At 41.4% G+C, this 21,702-nt stretch overlaps 1 protein-coding gene across 2 annotated transcripts in view; it reads right to left on the bottom strand.

Moving 5' to 3' along the window:
• Positions 1-21,702, bottom strand: part of DYNC1H1 (dynein cytoplasmic 1 heavy chain 1) — a 92,702-nt gene that overhangs the window by 43,578 nt on the left and 27,422 nt on the right. For both annotated transcript variants that reach the window (XM_036748812.1, XM_036748811.1), the window contains exons 12-31: positions 20,476-20,616; positions 19,425-19,601; positions 19,191-19,301; positions 18,990-19,109; positions 18,260-18,499; positions 13,202-13,357; positions 13,001-13,114; positions 12,607-12,717; positions 12,316-12,525; positions 11,709-11,855; positions 11,306-11,472; positions 11,016-11,189; positions 6,603-6,768; positions 6,331-6,519; positions 6,036-6,236; positions 4,563-4,845; positions 4,103-4,203; positions 3,322-3,481; positions 2,191-2,434; positions 1,865-2,048 (exon numbers count right to left, since the gene is read on the bottom strand). In XM_036748812.1, coding sequence (XP_036604707.1) covers positions 1,865-2,048; positions 2,191-2,434; positions 3,322-3,481; positions 4,103-4,203; positions 4,563-4,845; positions 6,036-6,236; positions 6,331-6,519; positions 6,603-6,768; positions 11,016-11,189; positions 11,306-11,472; positions 11,709-11,855; positions 12,316-12,525; positions 12,607-12,717; positions 13,001-13,114; positions 13,202-13,357; positions 18,260-18,499; positions 18,990-19,109; positions 19,191-19,301; positions 19,425-19,601; positions 20,476-20,616 — 3,396 coding nt within the window. The remainder of the gene's footprint in view (positions 1-1,864; positions 2,049-2,190; positions 2,435-3,321; positions 3,482-4,102; positions 4,204-4,562; positions 4,846-6,035; positions 6,237-6,330; positions 6,520-6,602; positions 6,769-11,015; positions 11,190-11,305; positions 11,473-11,708; positions 11,856-12,315; positions 12,526-12,606; positions 12,718-13,000; positions 13,115-13,201; positions 13,358-18,259; positions 18,500-18,989; positions 19,110-19,190; positions 19,302-19,424; positions 19,602-20,475; positions 20,617-21,702) is intronic.

Genomic DNA, 21,702 nt, shown 5'->3' with positions numbered 1-21,702 from the left:
GGTTTAAGAGTTAGGGGAAGACACTTAGTTCAATTTCATCGATTCAATTTAACCTATCAAGTACCTACTATAGGTAATATATGCCCTGAAGCATTTACCAGAGAAACAAAAAACAATGCCCGCCCTAAATAACGCCAACCTAGCAGGGGAATCTAGACATGTAGACATAATAAAGGTAAGCTATAATGAGTGCAACGAAGTATAAAGTGGGTGGCTGAAGAATTCAGGTGGGAGAATATACACGGAAGGCAGGAGGCTGGTGACATTAAAGATGGAAAGCCCTTCAGGCAAAAGCACCAGGGCTAACAAAAAATAAAAAGAAAGGAAAAAAGGGGTCAATGAAAATGAGGAGTGTATATACCATGTTCAAGGAACGGTGAACAAACAAATCTGACCACAATGTTAAATTCTAGTCTCAGGAGTCTGCACTTCATTCGGTCATCTGAATGGGAAGCCATGAAAGGCTAGATTGTTGGAGCTGTTTTTAAAACCAATTGAGTACAGGACTGGCACTGTGCTTTAGAAAAATCAATCTTTCGTAAATGTTGAAGAGAGGACAGACAAGGGAAAAGAGAATGGAGGCAGGGAAAGCTACATACAAGCCTCCTGCAATAACAGACAAATGGGAGAATAAATTGTGAAATATGGGCCACTCGCATTCAGTCAATTCAACAAACTTTTATCCAGTTTAAATTGGGGGGTTGGGGGGACTACATGAAGGCTTGATGGAAGAGATAGCACTTGACCTAGACTTTAATTTATGGTTAGAAAATAGAAAGAGAGATCTGGATAAAGATAAGGGCAAAAAATACCTATATGGACCCCAGTCTAGTTTGGAAATAAAGGTGAGTGGTACAAGAGGAGGCTGAGATCTCTTCCTGGGCTGCGACCAAATCAGTGAGGGGGTTGAATGCCAGGTAAAAGAGACTAGACTTTCACCTGCAGGTGATAAGGAGCTATTTCTAGGGTTGTACTAGCGTGAAGACAATCAAAGCTACGACTGAGGGAAAATAACCTGGAAGAACACCAGGAAGGACGGAATGAGGCCATGAGACGAGCAGAAACATTAGGCAAGAAACCACTGCAGGAGCAAAAGCAACAGGTAATGAGATCGACTTTTAAAAATGAGGATAACAATAACCTCTGGCAAGGTAGTTCTGAGGATCAGATGCGACAAGGGCTACAAAGTGCCCTGCAAACCTTAAAGTGTCAGTTATCACACTGTTGTGTTTGTGAGGGCGTGGCATGAAGAATGGAGAAGAGGGGCAGCTAGGTGGCACAGTGAGTAGAGTCCAGCCCTAGAGTCAGGAGGACCTGAGTTCAAATCCAGCCTCAGACACCTGACACACTTACTAGCTGTGTGACCTTGGGCAAGTCACTTAACACCAATTGCCCTCCCCTTCCCACTCAAAAGAAAAAAAAAAGGAATGGAGAAAAAAAGACGGACTGATGGGACACAAAGACTATGATCAGAAGTGACCAAGCAAAGAGTCCAATGTAACGGTGAGTTTTTGAGCTCGACTGTTCTGAACGGATGATGGAGAAGATGGCAGTATCATTAACAGAAACAGTGAGGTCAGGATGAACAGTTTTTATTTCAGGGGTGAAAACAGAAGAATTCCATTTTGGAGGTGCTGGGGCTACAGAAAGAGATGTTTAACAGGCAGTTAGAGAAGAGTCTGGAGTTTTAATAAGAGAGACTGAGATTACAGAAAAGTACATGAGATCATGAAAGGAGACAATATAGAAAAAGAGAGATGAAGGCTGAGAAAACAACCCTGAGTAACACACCACCTATGTCAAGTCAAATCTTTAATGACACTGTCAGTATCCGCAGAGGAGCTGAATACATATCTGTACATACCTCTTGCTCTGGGAGATTTTCAGCAATTTCTCCTTCATCAACTACTTCTCCACGCTCTTCCTTTTCTCTCTTTATCTTCTGAATTCTCTCCCTCTTCACATTACCTGCACTTACCAACACACTCTTCAAAGCTCGAAGGCCAAAATCATAATGACTTTGAGAGGAAAGCTGTTCATCGCATAGTCTAAGAAGTGGGGGAAAAACATTTCTCTTTTAACTAAGCAGATTATTTAAGCACTGAGTCCAAAAAATGCCAGCCATGATAATTACAAATAAAAAATTTCAAATTAAAAATGTTTAAGTGATTGTGAATGGCTGTTACTCACTTAAAGAATGGTACAATCTTGTTGGCAAGCACTTCGGCAGTGCGGAAGCCCTGGGAATACAACATGACCTGGGCAATCAACTGGCGATCTGGCTTGGTCATTGCCAAGCTTCGGAATAATTTCTTCAAGTTGTCCGGAAGATTTGATCTGCCCGCGTAGCCAGGATTCATGGTGATGAAGATAGCCATATCAGGGCTCACTTTGACTTGTTTGTTCAACAGTTCACAAGTAATGGGAGCAGAAGCTAAAATTTAACATTAGGACTTTAATCTGTCAGTAGATTCTTAGAAAAAAGACCCCTCTTCAGTAGCCTCTTAAATCCAAAGCATGAAACCCCCAAAGAAGAGTTCACCTTCAAACAGTAACAGGAATGGGATGATTCTGATGGGGCCCCTTCCCTCCCAATGCTCTTCTGTGTCTGTGCCTTCACTCCCCATGCCCTGTGCTGTGATGGCATCCTCATCCCCTTACTGCTGTCACATGTGTCTGGTGAAACCACACCCAAACTTGCAGTTTAAATGTCACCTTTTCCATGAAACCTTCCCTGATGTCCCCAGTCAGAAACTATCTTTCCCTCCCTTCTTTTAACCTCACTTAACACAATGTAATTTGCTTATTAATTTCTCAGTATATTGTGTACACTGTATACAGTTGACACGTTGGCTCATTTTGCCAAATATTTTTTCCTCTTTAAATCTTTGCTATTATAAAAGATGGCTCACTACACAGTGAGGAGGGGAGTAGGGGAAGGGATGGATTTAAAAAGTGAATGTGACACAAGAACAAGATATGCTTATTTTTGAAAGATTAAAAAATAGAAAAGATGTGCTTGGCCTACTTGAAGTCAAACACACTGAGAGTGCTAAGAGACCAAAAAACAGATTTAAGAACCAGCATGATCTGGGGCCCTTCGGCACTGGGAGGCAAATATCCTTAGTCTCTTCAACAGATCCTGACTGCATCACTGAGATATAAATGACAGTCATAAATCATCAGGTTAAATTATGACAAAGAAAACCCTCCATATATAGACATGTGGGTATGTATACATACACCTATATAGATATATTTATTTTATATTTATATTATTTATTTAAGGGAAAAAGGAATTTGACCACAACAAAAACTTACTCTTATCGTAGTTGGGGTTGGAGTGTTCACGCAGGGCCTCCTGAATGCACTGAACCTGCTGGGACACAGCAGAGAGCATGCGCTCCTCTAATCTGTTGAATTCATCAAAGCAGCCCCAAGCACCCACTTGGCAAAGTCCCACAAAGATACGGCCCATTGCCTGAGAAAGGGAAAGAATCGTCGGATTAGCAAAAAAGCTCATACCTGGATTCCCCTTCCTCGCACTCACTACTACCCAGTAAAACCTCACCAACTACCATGCAAACATTTCTTTGCTTAATTTTGAAAATATCTTCTAAAACTGAATCAATTAAACAAATTATTCCAAACCCTTGATATCCTCAAGCTATAGCTGCTTAGCCTTTCTTAAATGGGAATTTTTCAAACTTCCAAGCTCTACAATTGTCCAATACCCAAAGCATTTATTTAGTACCTGCTCTGGGCAAAGTCTTGGGTGCTGAGGATACATACAAAAGGAGACACCCCTCTAACTTCAGAGAGCTTCCACTCTAGAGTTATCCTAGCGGGATATTCATTAAGCCAAAAGGGGCCTGAGGCAACAAAACCTCGGGGCCTGGGGCCAACTCCAAGTATGTATGTCATGTCAGCGGATAATTTCTAAAATTATGCCTAAAGACTGTCAAGGTTCAGCATGCGGCAGAGACCCTCCCTGTTCTTTGTGAGATCAGGTCTTAGAATAATCTAATAACACGAAATCTCCCAACTGATACTCCGCTGGCATCAAACTGTAGTTATATCACACCAAAAATATCTGTTTTACCTGGAAATCAAATGTTTCATCACAGTTAAATACAAGAACAAATCGCCCGAGCTGATGTCCAAGAGCTTTGACAGATTCTGTTTTGCCGGTGCCAGCCGGACCTAACATTTGAAGAGAGACACGGTCAGGGCCCCGACACAGATTGCTACCACGACATTCTTCACCAATTTTCATGAAATACTGAAACACTTCTGCGTTGGGGTGTGAGCCTCAGCTCCAGCAGCTACGTGACTGAGGGCAAGTCATTTCAGTTTCCTAAGTCTATTTTCTCCTCTGTAACAGTGGGCAGCAGAGAACTATGAGGAAAGTGATTTGTGAACTTTACAATACTTGATATACATGAACTCATATAGGAGTGTATATATATGTATACACACACACACACACACACACACACACACACACACACACATATATATGAACTCACGTATATTACTGATATGCAATTACAAAGACTCACCAAATGGCGATCCACCAAGTCTTGCCTCCAAGGCTTGTGTCATTGTCAAGTAGCAGCGGTCAGTAAGTGGAGTCTGTACCAGTTTATCTTGAACACCGAGGTACTCAAAGCCATAATTAAACTTGGCATTAGCCATCTGAATAGACAGCTGTTGTAACACGTCAGTTTGCTTAGGATCAAAGTAGAACCTCATCTGGCTCAGCCATTCAAAGGATTTCGAGTTGTCGATCTTGCTTTTAAGCAGGGATCTCGTCACATCTCTCTGGTGAACCAACTCTGTGATCTAAAGGCAAACAGCAGATCAAGAAAACAATTTATTAGTGACTAAAGCAACGCAAGGTGTTCTTTACACTGGGGGGTGGTGGTGGGGCGTTGTTAGGCTTAATTTAAGTACCATTTCAAAGACTTCTGTAGACCATTTCAACATGCTGGGCTACTTTATTACTATATTTTGTGACAGACAGGGTGGCACAGTGGACAGAGCTTTGGGCCCACCTGGAGCCAGGAAGACTTGAGTTCAAACTTGACCTCAGACATTTACTTAGCAACTGAGGGCAAGTCACTTAATCTCTATCTGCCTTAGTTTCTTCAACTGTAAAGTGATAATAATTATAGTACCTTTCTCTAGGGCTGTTGTGAGGAGAGAATGAGGTAATATTTGTAAAGCACTCTGCAAACCCTCAAGTGCTACATAAATGCTATTATTATTATTAAGAATTTTCTATTAAAGACGCAAAACAGTAATTCCTATAAGAGGGCCACAACTCACCTGTTAACTTTTAGTTCTGGTAAATATCCCGTATCTAAGACAGGCTAGCCAGGGCTGGGGAGGCCAGAGGCCGCAGGTTCCCCACCCCCGGCCTAAGCCGTAGCAAGTGAGCCTCTAAGTACATGCACCCTTTGCTTTCTTCTGACTGAAGAAATCCTTCCCTACAAGCTTCAGTACCTCTAAACACCACTGCAGCCACTTTCTTGGGAAGAAACCATTAACAATGAGTAGCCTAAAATTCCTTCATTCAGTAAACATTTACCAAACTCCTACAATGTGCAAAAGCACTGTGCTGGAGAGCAAGTTTAAATAAGACAAGGTCCCTCCCTTCAGAGAACTTAGCGACTGAGGAAATGACAGAGATAATACAATAAACGTGGCATGACATGTGGATTAGACTCGTTAAATAAAGTGTTATGAGAGACCTAAGAGAGAGCTATTACTGACCAGGAAAATCAGACAAGGCTTGATGGACGTGATATTTAAGCTGGACTTTAACGGATGGGAAGGAATTCACCTAGGGCACTTCCCAGAACCGTATACTCCTCCGACAGAGCATCTATCTTTCACCTGGCTCAGACCTCAATTTTTACTGTGGATGGCCTACAAGCTTTCCCTCTTGGGTCCCCTAATTATGAAGGCTTTTCAGGCTCCTTCTCTTTACAGTCATGACTTCGAGTGTATAATCAGGGCACAACACTCACCAAATGTTCCAATTTCCTTCTGCGTAACGGGGGCTGCTCCATTAGCACCGAGTCTGCCAGAACATTCAACGTGACCTCCACGTTGCTGAGCACAGACTGTAGAGGAGCCGCTGAATCCCCACCCCCACCTCCAATGGTGGTCAATGCAGATTCGACATTCTCAGACCAAGCTATCTGGGCTGACAAAACAACAAGCTGGGCCTGAAAAATAATTAATTGTAAAGGAGAAGTTTTCAAAATCAGCAAATACAGCTCTTAGAGATATATGTTTAAACCAATTTGCAAGTCAGGTTACCTGGTACTTGTCGATCCAAGTGATATAGGTATTCGGATCGATTGAAGTCGCCTTGCCAAAGATTTCTACTTCTGTAACAGACTCAGCAAGAAGTTTAGCGAGGGTGACCCTCATTTCTTTTTCCACCAGGGTGAGCCATTCATTGATTTTGGGATGTTCTGTGATTGACACGGGAGTTTTAAACATGACCTGAAATAATTAAATTTAAAACCTGAGACCTGGAGAAATGGGAAATGTTATTTCCCGTGCCCCAAGACTGAACTTCCGGCTACCTCTTCTCCTTCACGTGATGAAATTCCCAAGACAACGGAGTTATCTTCGTTTAAAATGATGCTGGAAACTCCAGCAAACATCTTCTTGAAGTGTTTCTGCAATTTTGCCACATTCTTACTGTTTCCAATTATCTCCAGCAAATCTTCATCACCAACAAAGTAGAACCTAGTAAAGACAAAGTACTTGTTTTAAACTGCTCAAGTAACATTTTAGTATAAATACACAAAGACTCAGTCTATGGTCGAATCTTAAGTCCTGACAGACTAGACCATGAATAGTGAATCTCAAGCCAGAACTGGATTTAGGCCAGGCTGAATTTCTTTTGACTGTTAGCAAGTTTTCTAAAATTAGCAGCTGTATCTCTTTTCTTATTTCCTTTTTCTTCTTTAGTACAAGAGATGACATTCAGAAATGAGTGAAGGTGGTGTAAAAACAAAATGTAAATTAAGTAAAATGAAGTTATTGACTAACCCTACTCCTGTCATTAAGAGTAACAGACACATATATACGCAAGGTTCCTTGAGTAAGAGGAATTTAGATTACAGAATGTCAGGCCATCCATTTAACTTCAGAACTCTTTCAGATATTACCAGAGGTAGGCCTAGGTTGCCTGGAGTTGGGATAGGTAGCAAGTTGGTGGGATCTGTGAGTATTTTAAGGGCTAGAAATATACAGTTACAGAGCACTCATCACCTCTCAAAAAAAGCTAGAACCACCTTGGTAGGAACCAGAAGGCCCTGAAGCTAGAAACGCTGGCCTCTCCCCTGCCCACCTCATCCTCCTCCTCTGCCCCACCAACACTTTCCCCTTTTCTTAATTTTAAAAGCAAGCAAATTAAACAATGTTTAAATTTTAAAAAATTAGCTGTAAAAATGAAAGTCAGCTCTAAGTTGCTTTGTAGCTTTTTACTTCTGCTTTCCCCTTGACTGAATTTTTCTGTGGATCAAGGGTCCCATTAAAATCAGTCCGATCAGTCAGTCCACAATAACAGAATGCTCGTCAGATGCAGCCACTCTACCAGTTGCTTTGGCTTAACTGTTTTTTTCTTTGCTACAAGGAAGGGTTCCATTCTAAGAATGGGGTGGGGGAGGGGAGAGCAAAGGAAGAGAGAATGTGCACATGTATACAGGAATGATAGATACAAAACCTAAAGATATTAATAAGACAGTTTAAAATGGTATACACCAACCGACATTCAAAACAGAAAGGGGTTTCTACATATAGTCTAATCCAGCACCCCTCTCCCCCACACTGCCTCAGGAAGGTAAGTAACTACCCAGGGGAGACACAGATTAATCTTTTTCTTAAGTATTTTCAGAAAAACCAAGATATACTTAAAGCATATCTAGCCACATTATGATACGAATATAGTATTAGCGTTCTTCAGTAGAATGCTGATTGGTATTTTATCACATAGAAAAACATTTCTGTTCAACCTGTCCTATTTTAAGTAGATTTCTTCTTGGCTGGTCTTTTGTAGACATTAAAATGAAAAACTCAAACTTGATTTCTTAATTTTAATTGAAGATAAAACATTTTTCTGTTCTGGAAAATTTATCCCTCAAGAAATGTACAACGGCCACCCATAATATTAAAGCCACATATCTTTCTTTTATTACTTTATCAAGGCTATAATAATCTTGGCACGAAACAAGAAGCTGTCCCATTACCCAATGCCCATATTGTACACAGTAAGCTCCTTTGTGGGAGGGGTCTCTACACACTCTTAGGGTAGTCCTTGACTTGAACCACACTAAGCTGTGTGTGAAAGATTTCCTTGAAGTTTATCCTGAAATAGGTACAGAATCTGAGGAAAATTAATCCCTTGGGGGGTCACTTCCCCAATATCAAATTGGTCTATGTGAGCCCAGAGTCCTTTGGGAGTAGGATGCCTGCACCAGGGGTGATATCTTGGGGATTTATTCAGGATGTCAGGAGCTGATTTACAATAGACTCCAAATGCTTAATTGTTATTCAGGAGCCTGACATATCTTTGGGGCCCATCTCAGTTTGTGGGTTTTGGTTTTTTTTTTTTTTTGAAGTAGCCTACTTTCTCTAGCTTAGGGTAAAACCAGATCTCCACATCGTTGCCCTATGTGTTGCAAGGATCCACTAAAGAAATTTACAGGTTGTCCTATGTGTTATAAGGACCCAGAGAAAGAATTCACCTACAGAAGACTTTAGTTTGTCACTTGAGGGTAACTTCCAATGGAGCCCATGAACCAGCTCCCTCTTGGGAGAACCTTGGGAGCATAATCAGTCTAGACGTTTCCTTTGAGGGTAAAGATTTTGTTTTTCTCTTTGCCCTTTATTTCTTGGTGTTGTTAGATGTCTGTTTTATTTTAAATTTTATTCTTTCCTATTTTGGGGAAAGTCAGAACAGGCCCTTACAAGCACCAAGGCAAGCGAGGGTAACCTATGAGAACTTTGTAAAATATCTGTTAAATTTATGTGATGAAATAGTCAGGGGTGAATGTAATCTCTAGGCCCACCAGCATAGGAGGGCTATACCCTCACAAAACATTGTCAATTTGAGGAGTGTCTAAGAAATGTTTTACAAAGATTTGGGACTCAATACATGGCATGAAGGAGACTAACGAAAACTATGGCACGTGGACCTTACTGAGATTCTTTAGTTCAAGGCAGTCAAAAGGATAGTGCTTCATCCTTTCCAGATCCCCAAAGAACCATCAAGAATTACAGACAGGGACCAACAAGACAAAAAGCAGCTCAGTCTGATCTGCTGGAACAACAAATATTTAACTGGGTAAAGTGCCCACTGAGCAGAGATGATCAGAACACCTGATCAATCTGAGTCTCCAGCCAAAGCAGAGCAACTTGATAAGAGGGTGTGGGCCTTTGTTGGAAAGGGATATTTCCCACAGAGATAGCCATATGCCTTGACCCCTTGAAAAAAAGACAAAGGGAACTTCTGATTTAACCAGGGGTCAAAGGTTGCCTTCTATCGGAGGACCCTGCCTCCTGTAACCAGAATGGCCTTTGTTTTCTTTGAGTGACTCAATTTATCTCAGTGAGCTTTATTAGGTGCTCAGCCCCTGGTCCAAACCCCATTAGGTGTTAATGTAATCCATATGGATGTGAACCTCCCAGGGTCCTAAGGGGAGGGGCCAACTCAAGAACCAATCACCAGAGCCTGAGCTCTGGTGATTCAGATGATGTTTGATGATGTCTGAAACCCTATAAGAAGGGAGGACAGAGCCATTTGTCCGGGGCTCTGGAGATGGTGTTGATGAGGAGACTCCAGGCAGCTGTAGCTAAGGAGCCCTCTGGCTTGTAAAGCCGGATGCTGAGACTTTGTTGAACTCTGGTAACTATGTGTTGAGATTTGAATCAGACAAAGTCTGTCTGTTGATGTTTGTAATTTGTTTGCATTTTGTTTTGAAGTTCAGGGTGCTGGCTTTTTCCCCTGAACTAACTGAATGATATTTGAATGCTGAATTAAAAGTAAGCTTGTTAACCCCTTCACCTTGCTTTTCTTAATTAAGCAGATCGAAAGAACCTGTGCTGTTGGCAGCTTTCTGGGTGCTGGCTGTGAGTGAATCTTATACCCCCACAGAAGCTGCTAGTCAGATTGTTGAAAAACCTCCCCATAACTGAGTTGTGGCCCACCCTAACCTTTTGTATTTATGATTAATTATTACAACTTGAATTCAGATGCATAGTGTATGGAGAGGTGGCCTCAGAGCTTGGGAAATCTGAGTTCAAGTCACTTTAACCTCTCAGTGCTCCAGGCCAGTGGAGTCAAACTCAAGTAGAAACATATCCTTGCTCCCTGCGTCCTGACCATCTATGTTTTATTTGTTTTGTTAAACATCTCCCAAATACATTTTAATCTAGTTCTGGCTTTTTGCTAGTGGCAAGACTGACACCCCTGCTGTAGGCAGCTAAGAGATGAGTCATAGAGAAGATGCCAAACTGCATTAGCAGACCCACTGGGCTGCTTCCTCCCCATCACTATCCCACTCAGACTTATATGATGTTTTTCTCTGCCCAAAGATTTTGGGCAGACACTGAGTACTGGCAGCATTAAACCCCATTTTATAAATGGAAAAAACAGGTTCAGAGAGCTTAAATGACTTGACTATGGTCCAAGGAGAGCCCAAAGCCAGGCCCAGGTTTCCTGACTACATTTTGCCAGACTGTTCCCTATTATCTTCCATTAAGCTAGCTGTTCAAGAGGTTAGTGAAATTGACAGGAAAATCTGATTATTAGTTAATATTACTGGTTCCAATTGAGAATTAATCAGCAGTTAGTGGCATTCCAATAGCAAATTAAACCAAACAACATGTGGTACAGAAAATGGCAAACAAACTCACCAGATGACTACCAATAAAAGATGATACAAAGTTGAAATTAAACTGTATTTCAATACTTGTCAAAAATTAAATACCTCGGGAAGGATGATCTCTCTCTTTCCAGGTATTCTCCTAATGCTTTTTGGATCTTTCCAAGCAAGTCTGCCAGCCTCTCCAAAGACCTCTGCACACCCTGGATATTCAGAACATCCATAACAAGGGGGGATTTTGATACCTTTTTCATTAGCGCCAAAAACTCTGTACTGATGCTAAAAATGCAATGAAAACGTGAATTAGGTATTTTAATAATAAAAGCTTAAAGTGTAGTCAAGGAGAATTATTTTTATTTACTCTCACTTTGGAGGTTCATGATTCCAAAACACACCTTTGGAATCTTTGGGTTTCCACGGGCAGAAGGTGCTTAATATCAGCACTGCCCGTAAAGATGCCTTCGAGGTAGACCCATCGTCTCTGTACATCAATCCACACGTCAAAGAGAGCCATGATCCGGTTCAGCTTGTCCTCCCAGCTCAAAGCATCCTCTTCGAAAACCTGGTTGTGAAAAAGGGGCAGAAATTAATTGCTGACCTTTAGAATCTCATCTACATTTTAAATGAGCAGTCTCTCTGATAGTTACATGGTAATTCAGAATTCATTTTAAAGTGTTAAAAGTTCCACTCATTCATTATTCTAGGCTCAAATTTAATAGGCTTCTAATCAATTCATCAGCTCAAAATAAATGAAGATCGATGGGCATGTGAAAACGTCGGGGCACAATGATAAGATACCTTGTAATATGGAGATAACTTCATGGCAGAGACGCTGTTGATATGTTCTTTGACCTTATTGAAGAGGTCATCCCATCCACGAATCAGGCGACACTTATTTTGATAGTTAACCAAATCTAATTCATAAGTGTTCCACACTTCTCTAATCTGAATTTAGGGGAGAAAGGTATATCAGGATTTTGAGCATTCAGCATTCATGAGTAATAAAAGTTAGGAAGATTAAAGAAGATGTAATTATTTGGTGACATTCGTTAGAAAATGTTGAAATCCTGCCTCCTGCTCCACAATCCCCACCACAGGCTAGATTTCTAACCCCACTTATAATTCACCAAGTCACTCAGTTGCCAGAGGCCTAATGTTACATGTGTGTCTTTTCACAAAGCACTGCATATACATTACCTCATTTAATTCTAGCAACTCAGGAAGATGGCTAGTACAAATGCTCCCCCATCTTACAGAGGAGGAAATAGGCTCCAAGAGATTGCAGTTTGCCTAGGGTCACATATCCACTATGTGGGAGACCAAATTTCAAGCCAGGACTTCTGGCTCCAAGTCCGCAGCACATTATCATCACACTGAACAGAAGCCCTCCAGTTTTAATATTTACCTGTTTCAAAAATTCTTCCAAAGCCATTTCCCCTTGGGCTACAAGTAGGACATCTTTGACAACTGCTTCATTTTTCTGTAGGTCAACATCCCAGATCTGGCCAAGGGTTAGCTCAGAAACAACCCAATTAACATGAAGTCTCTTCATCAGCTGCTTCCAATGCCGATCTTTAAGCGCCTCTGATTTCAGTTCAATCACCAACATGTTGATCTAGGGCGACAATAAATTTACCGGTGAACACAGGCTTCTAACACAATTTACTGTAACTGAGAAAATTAAGGTGTTACCTACTTTCATGTAGCCCTTCAGAAGCCTCTGGACAAACTCATAGGAAGCGTACTGCCGCAAACGGGCAGGGAAGTTTTTCAGCTGGTTCAGAAGAGCATCTAAATTTTGTCGAAGCTGAAAGAAAAGAAGTCAAGGTGCTATTTCGCTAGCCAATCAACAGGCCCCTTTAGTTAGCAACGATGGAGTGATTCTCTCTAGAACTTTTACACAGCAGTTATTACTGAATCCTAAGTTTTAAATTAGATTTAATAAGCATCTAAATGACCAAATCTGGTCTACGGAACGTAAATTACATTTTGTTACCCTTCAATATCAACCTTTACAAAGTCCTTAAACAGTCTTAGGCTAAAGCTGCTGCACAAAACCACACAGGAATAGACAGTTAAAAGAAATCTACCTTCCGCGGTTGTACCGAAACCCACGGCTGCTCCTTCATTTGGTCAATTTGCTCCCAGACTTTAGAAAGTTCAGACCAAACGCCTTTGAGATCTTGTAACTCTTCCAATGCTACCTGTTAAGAACAAAGCAATTCTACTTAAGGGACAGAAAATAAAAATCTCTCCACAGCTAATACTGATAAATCATACACGCTTTATACCTGTACACGCTCTTCACTGCCACTGAGAAGGCCTGTGTCTGTGAGCTCCAAAGCTTCTTTAGCCTTGGCACACTTCTCACGATCGTCCTTCAGCCTCCCAAACTTCCCTTCATAGATAGTAAGTGCCTGAAGAGCCTCCTCTGGACGAAGGTTGCCCTAAAATAGGCCAAGCCAAAGGCAGAATAAGTGTGATGCTGAGGCTCAGGGTGGAAAAAGTTAATATACGCTGCTTAGAAATTGGAGTAGCTGCAAATACAACCAATCATTTTAAAACGTGCTCCTGCTGTAGGTGAGAAAAGGTCCAGACAGACTTCACTTTACTTTAAACAAGTATCTATTTGTTAGTGCCTACTTGTGTAAGATATAAAATTGATTTAAAACGTAATGCCTGACATCAGGAAGCTTATTATTCAAGTAGGAGGGATACGGCACACACACGAATAGCAGGAATACAAAGTGCTATGTGAAGTCCAAGGGGTGTAGAGGGAAAAAAAATCAGGGAAGTTTCCCTGGAGTAAGAGGCATTTAAACTGGCCTTTCTTTGAGGCAGAGGAAATAGTATGAGCAAAGGTACAGAATCAGGAAAGAGAGGGGAGACTGACCTTGAACACTCTGATGACATGTGTTTTCTGCATAAGGTGGAGTAAATCCAATTACAAAAATTTAAGTAAAAGATTATTGCTGAATGATGGGCCATTTTTAATGTCCTTTTAAATTTTAAAATTTGGGGGACTTATGATAAACTCCTCTGTATATAAGGATTATTAAGTAAAGCATTAGAGGGAATGGGATGAATAATTTTTCTTGCCTGAAATAATGCTCTTTGATTGTAATGACTATGGACTTTTCTTCCATCTTTTTGGAATGTGTAAGATTAAGAAAAAAGATTCTCATTTTTTCCAATAAAGAATGCAAGTTAAAATTGTTAATTTAAAATGTTAATCTTAAAAATCCCCAAGCAGCAAGGTAAAATATTTTTAAACTCATGTCCAGGACTGCACAGAATTATAGACATCCATGACCACACTTTCTGCTCACGCCCTCCACGACCATGCCACCTGGTCATAAGGAAATCGTATTTCTTACTTCAGTCTCCCACCCATAACTTCACATTATCCAGTCTAGGAGACTTCTTTTACCACTAGATCCTGAGAGCACTGCCATCAAGCCTCTGAGCAGCTGGTACTCAAATACAGTTCTTCCCCAGTCCTATGAGTAGTAAATTTCTACCACTGCCCCTTTAACTTCCTGTGATAAAATGGCTATCCGCTGAGGCAAAAATCCCCTTTCTGTACAAGATTTCCATATACTCTTCTCCTTACCTTTTCTGGGTCTCTATTTCCCTCTGCCTTCTCATTCCACTGTGCCCTCTGAAACACCAATTGTCAAAAACTCCCCTTCATGATGGTCTCTATATCTCCTGGCACTCAGGGCCACTTGGTTAGCCCTGGATACTGCATCCTTTGTCGCCTTCTCCAGCGCTGGCCAGTCTCCATTGCCCAACAGCACTTCCTTCTGCCACTACCATGCAGCACCCTTCCTTCTCCTTTCGGGTCCAATCTACCCAGTTATATGCCCTATCCAGATCCTTGCTGCCACCTACTGATAGTGCCTCTTAAAGGAGTCTGTACCGGGTGCACAATCCTCATCTTCATTCCTACCTTTGCATTTATCTTAGGGATTTCAGTATTTGGGTTGGTGTCCGTCAAACACTCTGAACTTCCAGTTCATCAAACTCCTCTGGTCTTTATCTCCACTCCACCTCAGCAACCAACATGGATGGTCACATCTTAGACCTCATCATCTAAACTTTAAACTACCTGACCTCCAACCCTGTGAAGTCTGAAATTCCCTTCTCTGATCACAAACTCCTGTTTTCTCTCCCTCCCTCTTCAGAGAATACTCTAGTCCCTCCACCCTTCCTTTTGCTCCTAATTTGTTGTTCCTTTTTTGGCCTGACATTTCCCTTCCCATGCCCCATAATCAGCAAGTTTAACAATGAACTGCCTTTACTCTTAAATCCCTTTTCTCCGGCCCCATTAATGCCCTGGCCAGTCCTCTTCAAGTCTGGGTCACATGCCTTCTATACCTGGACGCGCTGCATCCAAGCTGCTGAAGGAAGCAGCCACAAAGCCATACGGACTGGCTTTGCCTCCTAATCTCCCTGGGCTCTGAGAGCTGCCACACAGTTCTTTTATTCTTCTCCAGCTAATTATCAGACTACCCGGGACACTTGTTATAAACATTCTCATTTCTCCTCAGGCCTCTCATACACTCCTCAAACCCCCAGCAGCAGAGGACTTCACCCCCTAGGATGACGAAAGACCTCTCTTATTTCTGTAACTCCACGTCTACTACATCATTCTCCTTTGGCCTTTCCTCTTTTGCTATCGGCTCAGGGGATGAGATGCCTTTTCTCTCTGCCAAGGTAATCATTCCACATATATCCGTGGTCACAGATCTTCTTTCTCTTCTCGAACCTGCCCCATCAAGTATTCCCTTTCTGTTGCTCTGCTGGCTCTTTCTTCCCTGTCCACCAGCATACTCACCTCCTCCCATTCCATTAATGCCCTATCCACACACAAGCTATCATCCTACATCTGTTCTCCCCACCACCGCTAAAATCCTTAGAAAGAGGAGGCTACAAAGACAGCCTCATCTTTCTCAGCCCTCTGGCATCTGAGTTCCATAGAAACTGTTTTCTCAAAGGTGACTAGGGGTCTCTTTAAATGGCCTAATCTCAATTCTCATCCTCCTTCACCTTTCTTTAGCTCAGCACCTGGGCCTTCTCCCAGACACTCTCTGACCTCTCTTGCACTCCACGCCCCAGATTTGTCATTTCTACATCTATGTCTCTTGTATCTCTTCTTTCCTCTCCACTCACACGGCCATCATCCCAAACCCAGGTCCTCTTTACCTCTCACCTAGGCAAATTTGAGCTTACTATAACTTCACACAGTAAACAGTAAATAAATGGTTTTCCATTCATTAACTGATCATATTTGGTGCCTGTTCCTCAAAGCTCTGCTCTCTCTGATCCAGCCTCCAGAGCCGCCAAAGTGACGTTTCTAAAACACAGGCCCGACCATGTCACTCCTCTACTCAAACTCTAGTAGTTCCCTGTTACCTGTAGGACCAAATCCAAACTCCAGTCTGGCACAGAAAGCCCTTCCTGAGCTGGCCCAGGCCTGCCTTCCTTCCTTGTCTACGTATATTACTCCCTGCCACGTACTCTTTGTCCAGGCAGACCGGCCCTCTTGCTGGGCTTCACACTCGCCACTCCATCTCCCAACTCAAGACACCTTCACATAGAATGCACCTTCTCCTTCCCCTCAACCACAGTTATTAGAATAATTAATTAATAATAAATCCTTAACATTAAACCTCTTAGAATCTTTATTTTCCTTTAATGAAGTTTTCCTGATCCCTTTGACTGATGGTGCATTCTACCCAGCCCCCAACCTTCTATTTATTTTGCATTTATTTGTAGATGTACGTCATCTCTCTCCATAGACCCGGAGGGTGAGGGTTGTCATTTGGTCTTTGTCTACTCTATTAGGCACTTAACATATGCTTGCAGACTCGCTGCCAGTAGACTAGGGTCTAGCACAGTGCTTTGCACATAATCAGGCAACTAAGCAGCACAGTGCATAGAGTGCCAGGCCTGGAGTCAGGAAGACCTGAATTCAAATCTGGCCTCAGACAATTACTAGCTGTGTGGCCCTGTGCAAGTCACTTACACCTGTTTGCCTCAGTTTCCCCATCTGTAAAACGAGCCGGAGAAGTAAATGACAAACTACTCCAGTATCTTTGCCAAGAAAACCCCAAATGGAGTCAGACATGACTGAAACAACTGAACCAATTACACATAATAGGTGCTTAATAAATGTAGGCTGAACTGAAATGCTGGTTGTTTGACTTTCTGAACTGTAATGACCAGGAAGCTACCAAGTAAAGCCCTCCTGTTAGAGCTGTCAAAGCGAAGTCTGAACTAGACAATCTCTAAGGTTCCTTCCGGTTCCAATGCTCTACTGAAGCACTATCATTCTTCTAAGCTTTAGTGAAAGGTGACTGACTTCCTCCATTCCCCTTAACCTCAATTGTCCCCTGGTCAATTCCCCTTATTTAAGGACCAGCAAGCAATTAAAGCAAGCAAGAAGAATCACCAGCAAGAGAAAATATCACTCATAAATACATTCTCTGGTTCACTCTCCTTTGCTAAAACGACAGAACCTGCTAATGCTGCATTAGGGTGCGTGTTGGTGATGTTACAAAAGAAAACCTCTCGTACTCAAAAAGAAACAGGGCCAGACTAGGGTCTATGATCTTTTCTCTTATGCCTTTTCTCAGCTGGGCCCAAACTTTCCATCTGAGGTAAAGGGCATATCTGAGAGCTAATTTTCAAATTCCCTAACGGGGCTAAACCAGATAGGCTACCTATCACCCTGTTTCTGTAAGTTTTTCCTAGGGGTAGAATTAGATTCAGAACCCAAAGCAGTTTTCAGATGAAGCAGCTTTCCATACTATCTAGAACAGGGGTGAGGAACCTACGGCCTTGAGGCCACATGTGGCCCTGTAGGTCCTCAAGTGCAGCCTTTTTACTGAATCCAAACTTCACATAAGCGTTCCGGTCTAGAAAAATCATAATGTGAAATTTTATCCCATGCCTATTCTATCAATTTCAGTGGGTTTACTTTAAATAACAGAAGTTAAAACCCCAAACCTTTTTCTGTTCTAGTAGCCTAGTGGTTAACTTGAAGAAGCAGCAAGGCCTAAGAGGATTAGACACGTGCAGGGCTATGCTAAATATACTGAGGATTAATCGTAACAGAGGGGAGGTATCTTTGACAACTGAGTGGGAATGAGGGAGGAGTAGCAACTTTGAGAGTCATACAGACTAGAAAAAGAATGTATGCCTCATCGAATATAAAATCATATATTTCTGGGAAAATTTGGCACTTTAGCTAGTGCCACGTACTGCAAGCCTACCCCCCACCATGGCTGCTGGAGATAAGTGGGCAGAAGACAGACAGACACACACACACACACACAACTCACAGTAACAGGTTTTGTTTTCTCCCAGTCTGTCAATAGGTCTGTTGTTCGGCTCTCCACCGCCCTGTCCTCCTGGACGATCTTCATCTGCAGGTTGGCCACTTGCTGCTGAATGGCAGAGTCTTTACGGCGCATGATATCATTGAATGCCCCCCACTCTCCTTCGATGTTATCAATGTATAACCACGATGGAGGAAACTGGAACCTCTGCTTTTCAAGCAAGCGCTGGCCATTGCGGTAAAGCTTTTAAGAAATAAAAATCACCATGGAAATTACTTCTTCCAATACAGATGATTTCTGGAACTCAACAGATGCTCATAACGTGTTGGACTGCACAGCTTAAATCGAGATCAAGGCTATGTTAACCCTTCCTTCTAGAAACTGACATTCTAAAACTAAGAAGACAAAGCCCAAATTCCCATAGTTCATCCAACCACTGTTGGTGGCCCTGATCAAATGATCACAGATTTCCACAGCCTTCACCATGTCAGAGGGTATTTAAAAACTGTACATTGACCTCCCTTTATTTAAGCCTTAAGATATCTGTATTTGATTATTTTAATTTCAACAACTACAGTAAAAATGGCCAATTCTCAGAAAAGGCCTAAATAGAACTCACAACCCCAAAGATTAGCTGAGATAAGTTACAGAAAACACTTTCGATAAGGGTAAATGTTGTTGGTCTGTCCTACAAAAATTCAAACTATTCACATGCAGTCACAAACCATCTTACCTCAACTTGTTTCTCAAACTGCTTGATCTTCCGTTTTAAAGACTGTACATAGGTTATAAACGTTACAGCGTCAGATGTGCTGGCTGTATCCACAGAATGCTGTTCTAATTCTTGTCGAGACTGTTACAAAGAGCACAGTACTTTAGCATGAAAACAAGTCGCATTTGTAGATTAGTCAACACTACAAGAATCACGCCTTACCTTGGAGATCTGTGAATGGAATTCTGACATGTTGGTTCCCAGCATTTGTCCAAACTTACTGAGGACCTCTTTATGCCAAGAATCATACTTCAAATTCACCTTAGATTGTACCTGTAAGAGAGTGAGATCACAACATTTAGTTATACCTCAGAAATTTATGCTTCAGTTATATTTTATCCAAAAATAAATCTGATCTTTTGTGGACTGTCCCCGCTTTTCAAAAATACAACTTACTTTGCCATAGTCTATAACTACTGGTCCAAACTCTTTCTTAGTTTCTGCATTGTCAAAAGTCCCTCTGGCTTTCCTGATTTGAACCAAGAGAGCTTGCCATTTATTCAGATCTTCTCCAAGTCTATTGTAGATGTTTTCAGCCTGCATATCCCACAAACACTGATACTGAAGCCAAACCTGGAAATATAGAAAATGATTAAGCAATGCTGTTAAAAAAAACGTTCAGAACCTGGAGAGAAGCAGCATAGTATAGGGGCCAAAGGGCTGGCCTTGGAACCACAAAGATCTAAGCTCATGTTCCTCCCCAACACTGGCTGAATGGCCCTGGTCACTTAATCTCTGGTGCTATGGGCAACATTCTAAGACTCTAAGTTGCAGAGACGGTGCCAACCTGCAGAGCTTCAGAGTTTCTTCACCGGCCAGGTGCCCTATACCCATATAGCCCAGGTTCAGACCCTATTCCTATTTGGAGAAAGGTATCCAAACCCTATTCTCTCTTTCCATAGAGAGTGCTCCCAATGCATGATATCAGTGAATGCTATCCATTATCCTTCAATATAGTCAATGTGTAACCAAAACTGAGGAAACTAGAACCTCTGCTTTTCCAGAATGAAAATTATTTCTTGTGATACAGATGATTTCTGGGACACAACACTTATAATGCATTCAACTGCACAGCTTAAACCAAGTTAAAGTCTGTATTGACCCTATCCATTCATATTCCACATGACTCTATCAATCTTTAGCGTAGAACATGGAGACCCTACTCTTCAGAATCTGAGAATGTTCAGATTTAGGGGAGCAAGTTTAAATTGTTTACAGCTAACCTAAGCTAAGCTCCCAGTACTAAGACTATTAATTTAAATATGAATAAACCATACACCATTATACATGTTGAAAATATTCACCTTCATATTTATAAGACAAAAACCTAGAGTAGGTGGGGGTGGATTTTTTAAAAATGAAGATACTTTTGAACCAATTCCCATTTTAGGGTATACTATAAAGGCTCAAGAAAATTGAACCCAGAGTTTTAAATGAAGGTTATTACCTTGACATACTGCTCAACTTCAGTCACAATGCCCACAACTGCAGAGTAAGCCTCTTCGAGGGCAACAGGGCCATCAGGCATCCGTGTTAAAGCATTCCTGTAGAACTTTTCTTCTTCAGACAGTTCATAGTGTACACCCACCTAATAAAAAAGGAGCCTCTAAATACAAGCCATCTGTACAAGACCACGTTAAGATCCTCAGTCATCGTGCATCTAAGTCACAAGAACTGGGAAAATAACTAATAGAAGGTCAAGTGTAAGTACTACAAGTCACCATATAGTACTACTGAACTCCTGTTAACAAGAGTAACACCAAACTGGGAAAATATGGCATGGACCACTGTGTTACGTAAGTATACGACAGACATGCTCACAGTCTGACTCAAAACAAATGTTTTCCTGTCTATCTCGGAAGGCACAGAGTTGAAATAAGTTAAGCTTTGCTAATATTTCAGGCAAAATGATACAATTCAAAGTGACTGATAAATTAGGGCAATGGTTAATTAAGAAAAAAGACTCTGGTAGGACTGCCTAGCTAACCTGTAAATTCCATGAGTGTAAAAACAGTGCCTGAATCCTCAATGTCTACCATAGTGCCTTGGCAGATAGCAATAGTGCAATAAATAATTAGTTGAAAAATTGCCAAGTTTGAAAGTATACAGAATTATTATAAGGTCAGTTACCAATTACTTTTTCAGCTCTCTATTATGTATTAAACTAGAAAGAGAGTATGATTAAAGAAAACCTAGTCCTTAACAAGAGCTCTTAAATTTAGGTTTTTTTTAAAAAAGAAAACTTTCAAACTTACAATGTGTGAGTCAGATTTTGGGGGCAATCCCTTGCCCAGAGGCAGGGGTTTGGATGAAATAATCACTTTGAGTTTATTAAAATAAGGGATATTGTTAGTAGCAGAGTTCCAAAGAGACAAGGGAGGGCTGGGCTGTCAACCTAAAATGCTTGTCTGGTGGTGGCATTTGACAATGTCAAGATACACCAGCAGGACTGACTTTCCTCCTCTAGTCTTAACCTCTCATTTCAAAGATTTGCTTAAATAACTCCAACTACAAAGGTAAGGCCTCACTTTTCAACAAAAACTGCTGAGCAAACTCAAAAACGGTCTAGCAACACTTAGGATTAGACCAACTCACAAATCACAATAAGCTTCAAATGAATATATGACATAGTTACATAAGGTTACATGACAAATAAATGTAGAGTAGAGAGAAT

This window comes from Trichosurus vulpecula, chromosome 3, assembly GCF_011100635.1.
Source record: "Trichosurus vulpecula isolate mTriVul1 chromosome 3, mTriVul1.pri, whole genome shotgun sequence".
Classification (NCBI taxonomy): domain Eukaryota; kingdom Metazoa; phylum Chordata; class Mammalia; order Diprotodontia; family Phalangeridae; genus Trichosurus; species Trichosurus vulpecula.
The sequence above is the reverse complement of the archived record's forward strand: the minus strand, read 5'-3'. Positions and strand labels throughout refer to the sequence as shown.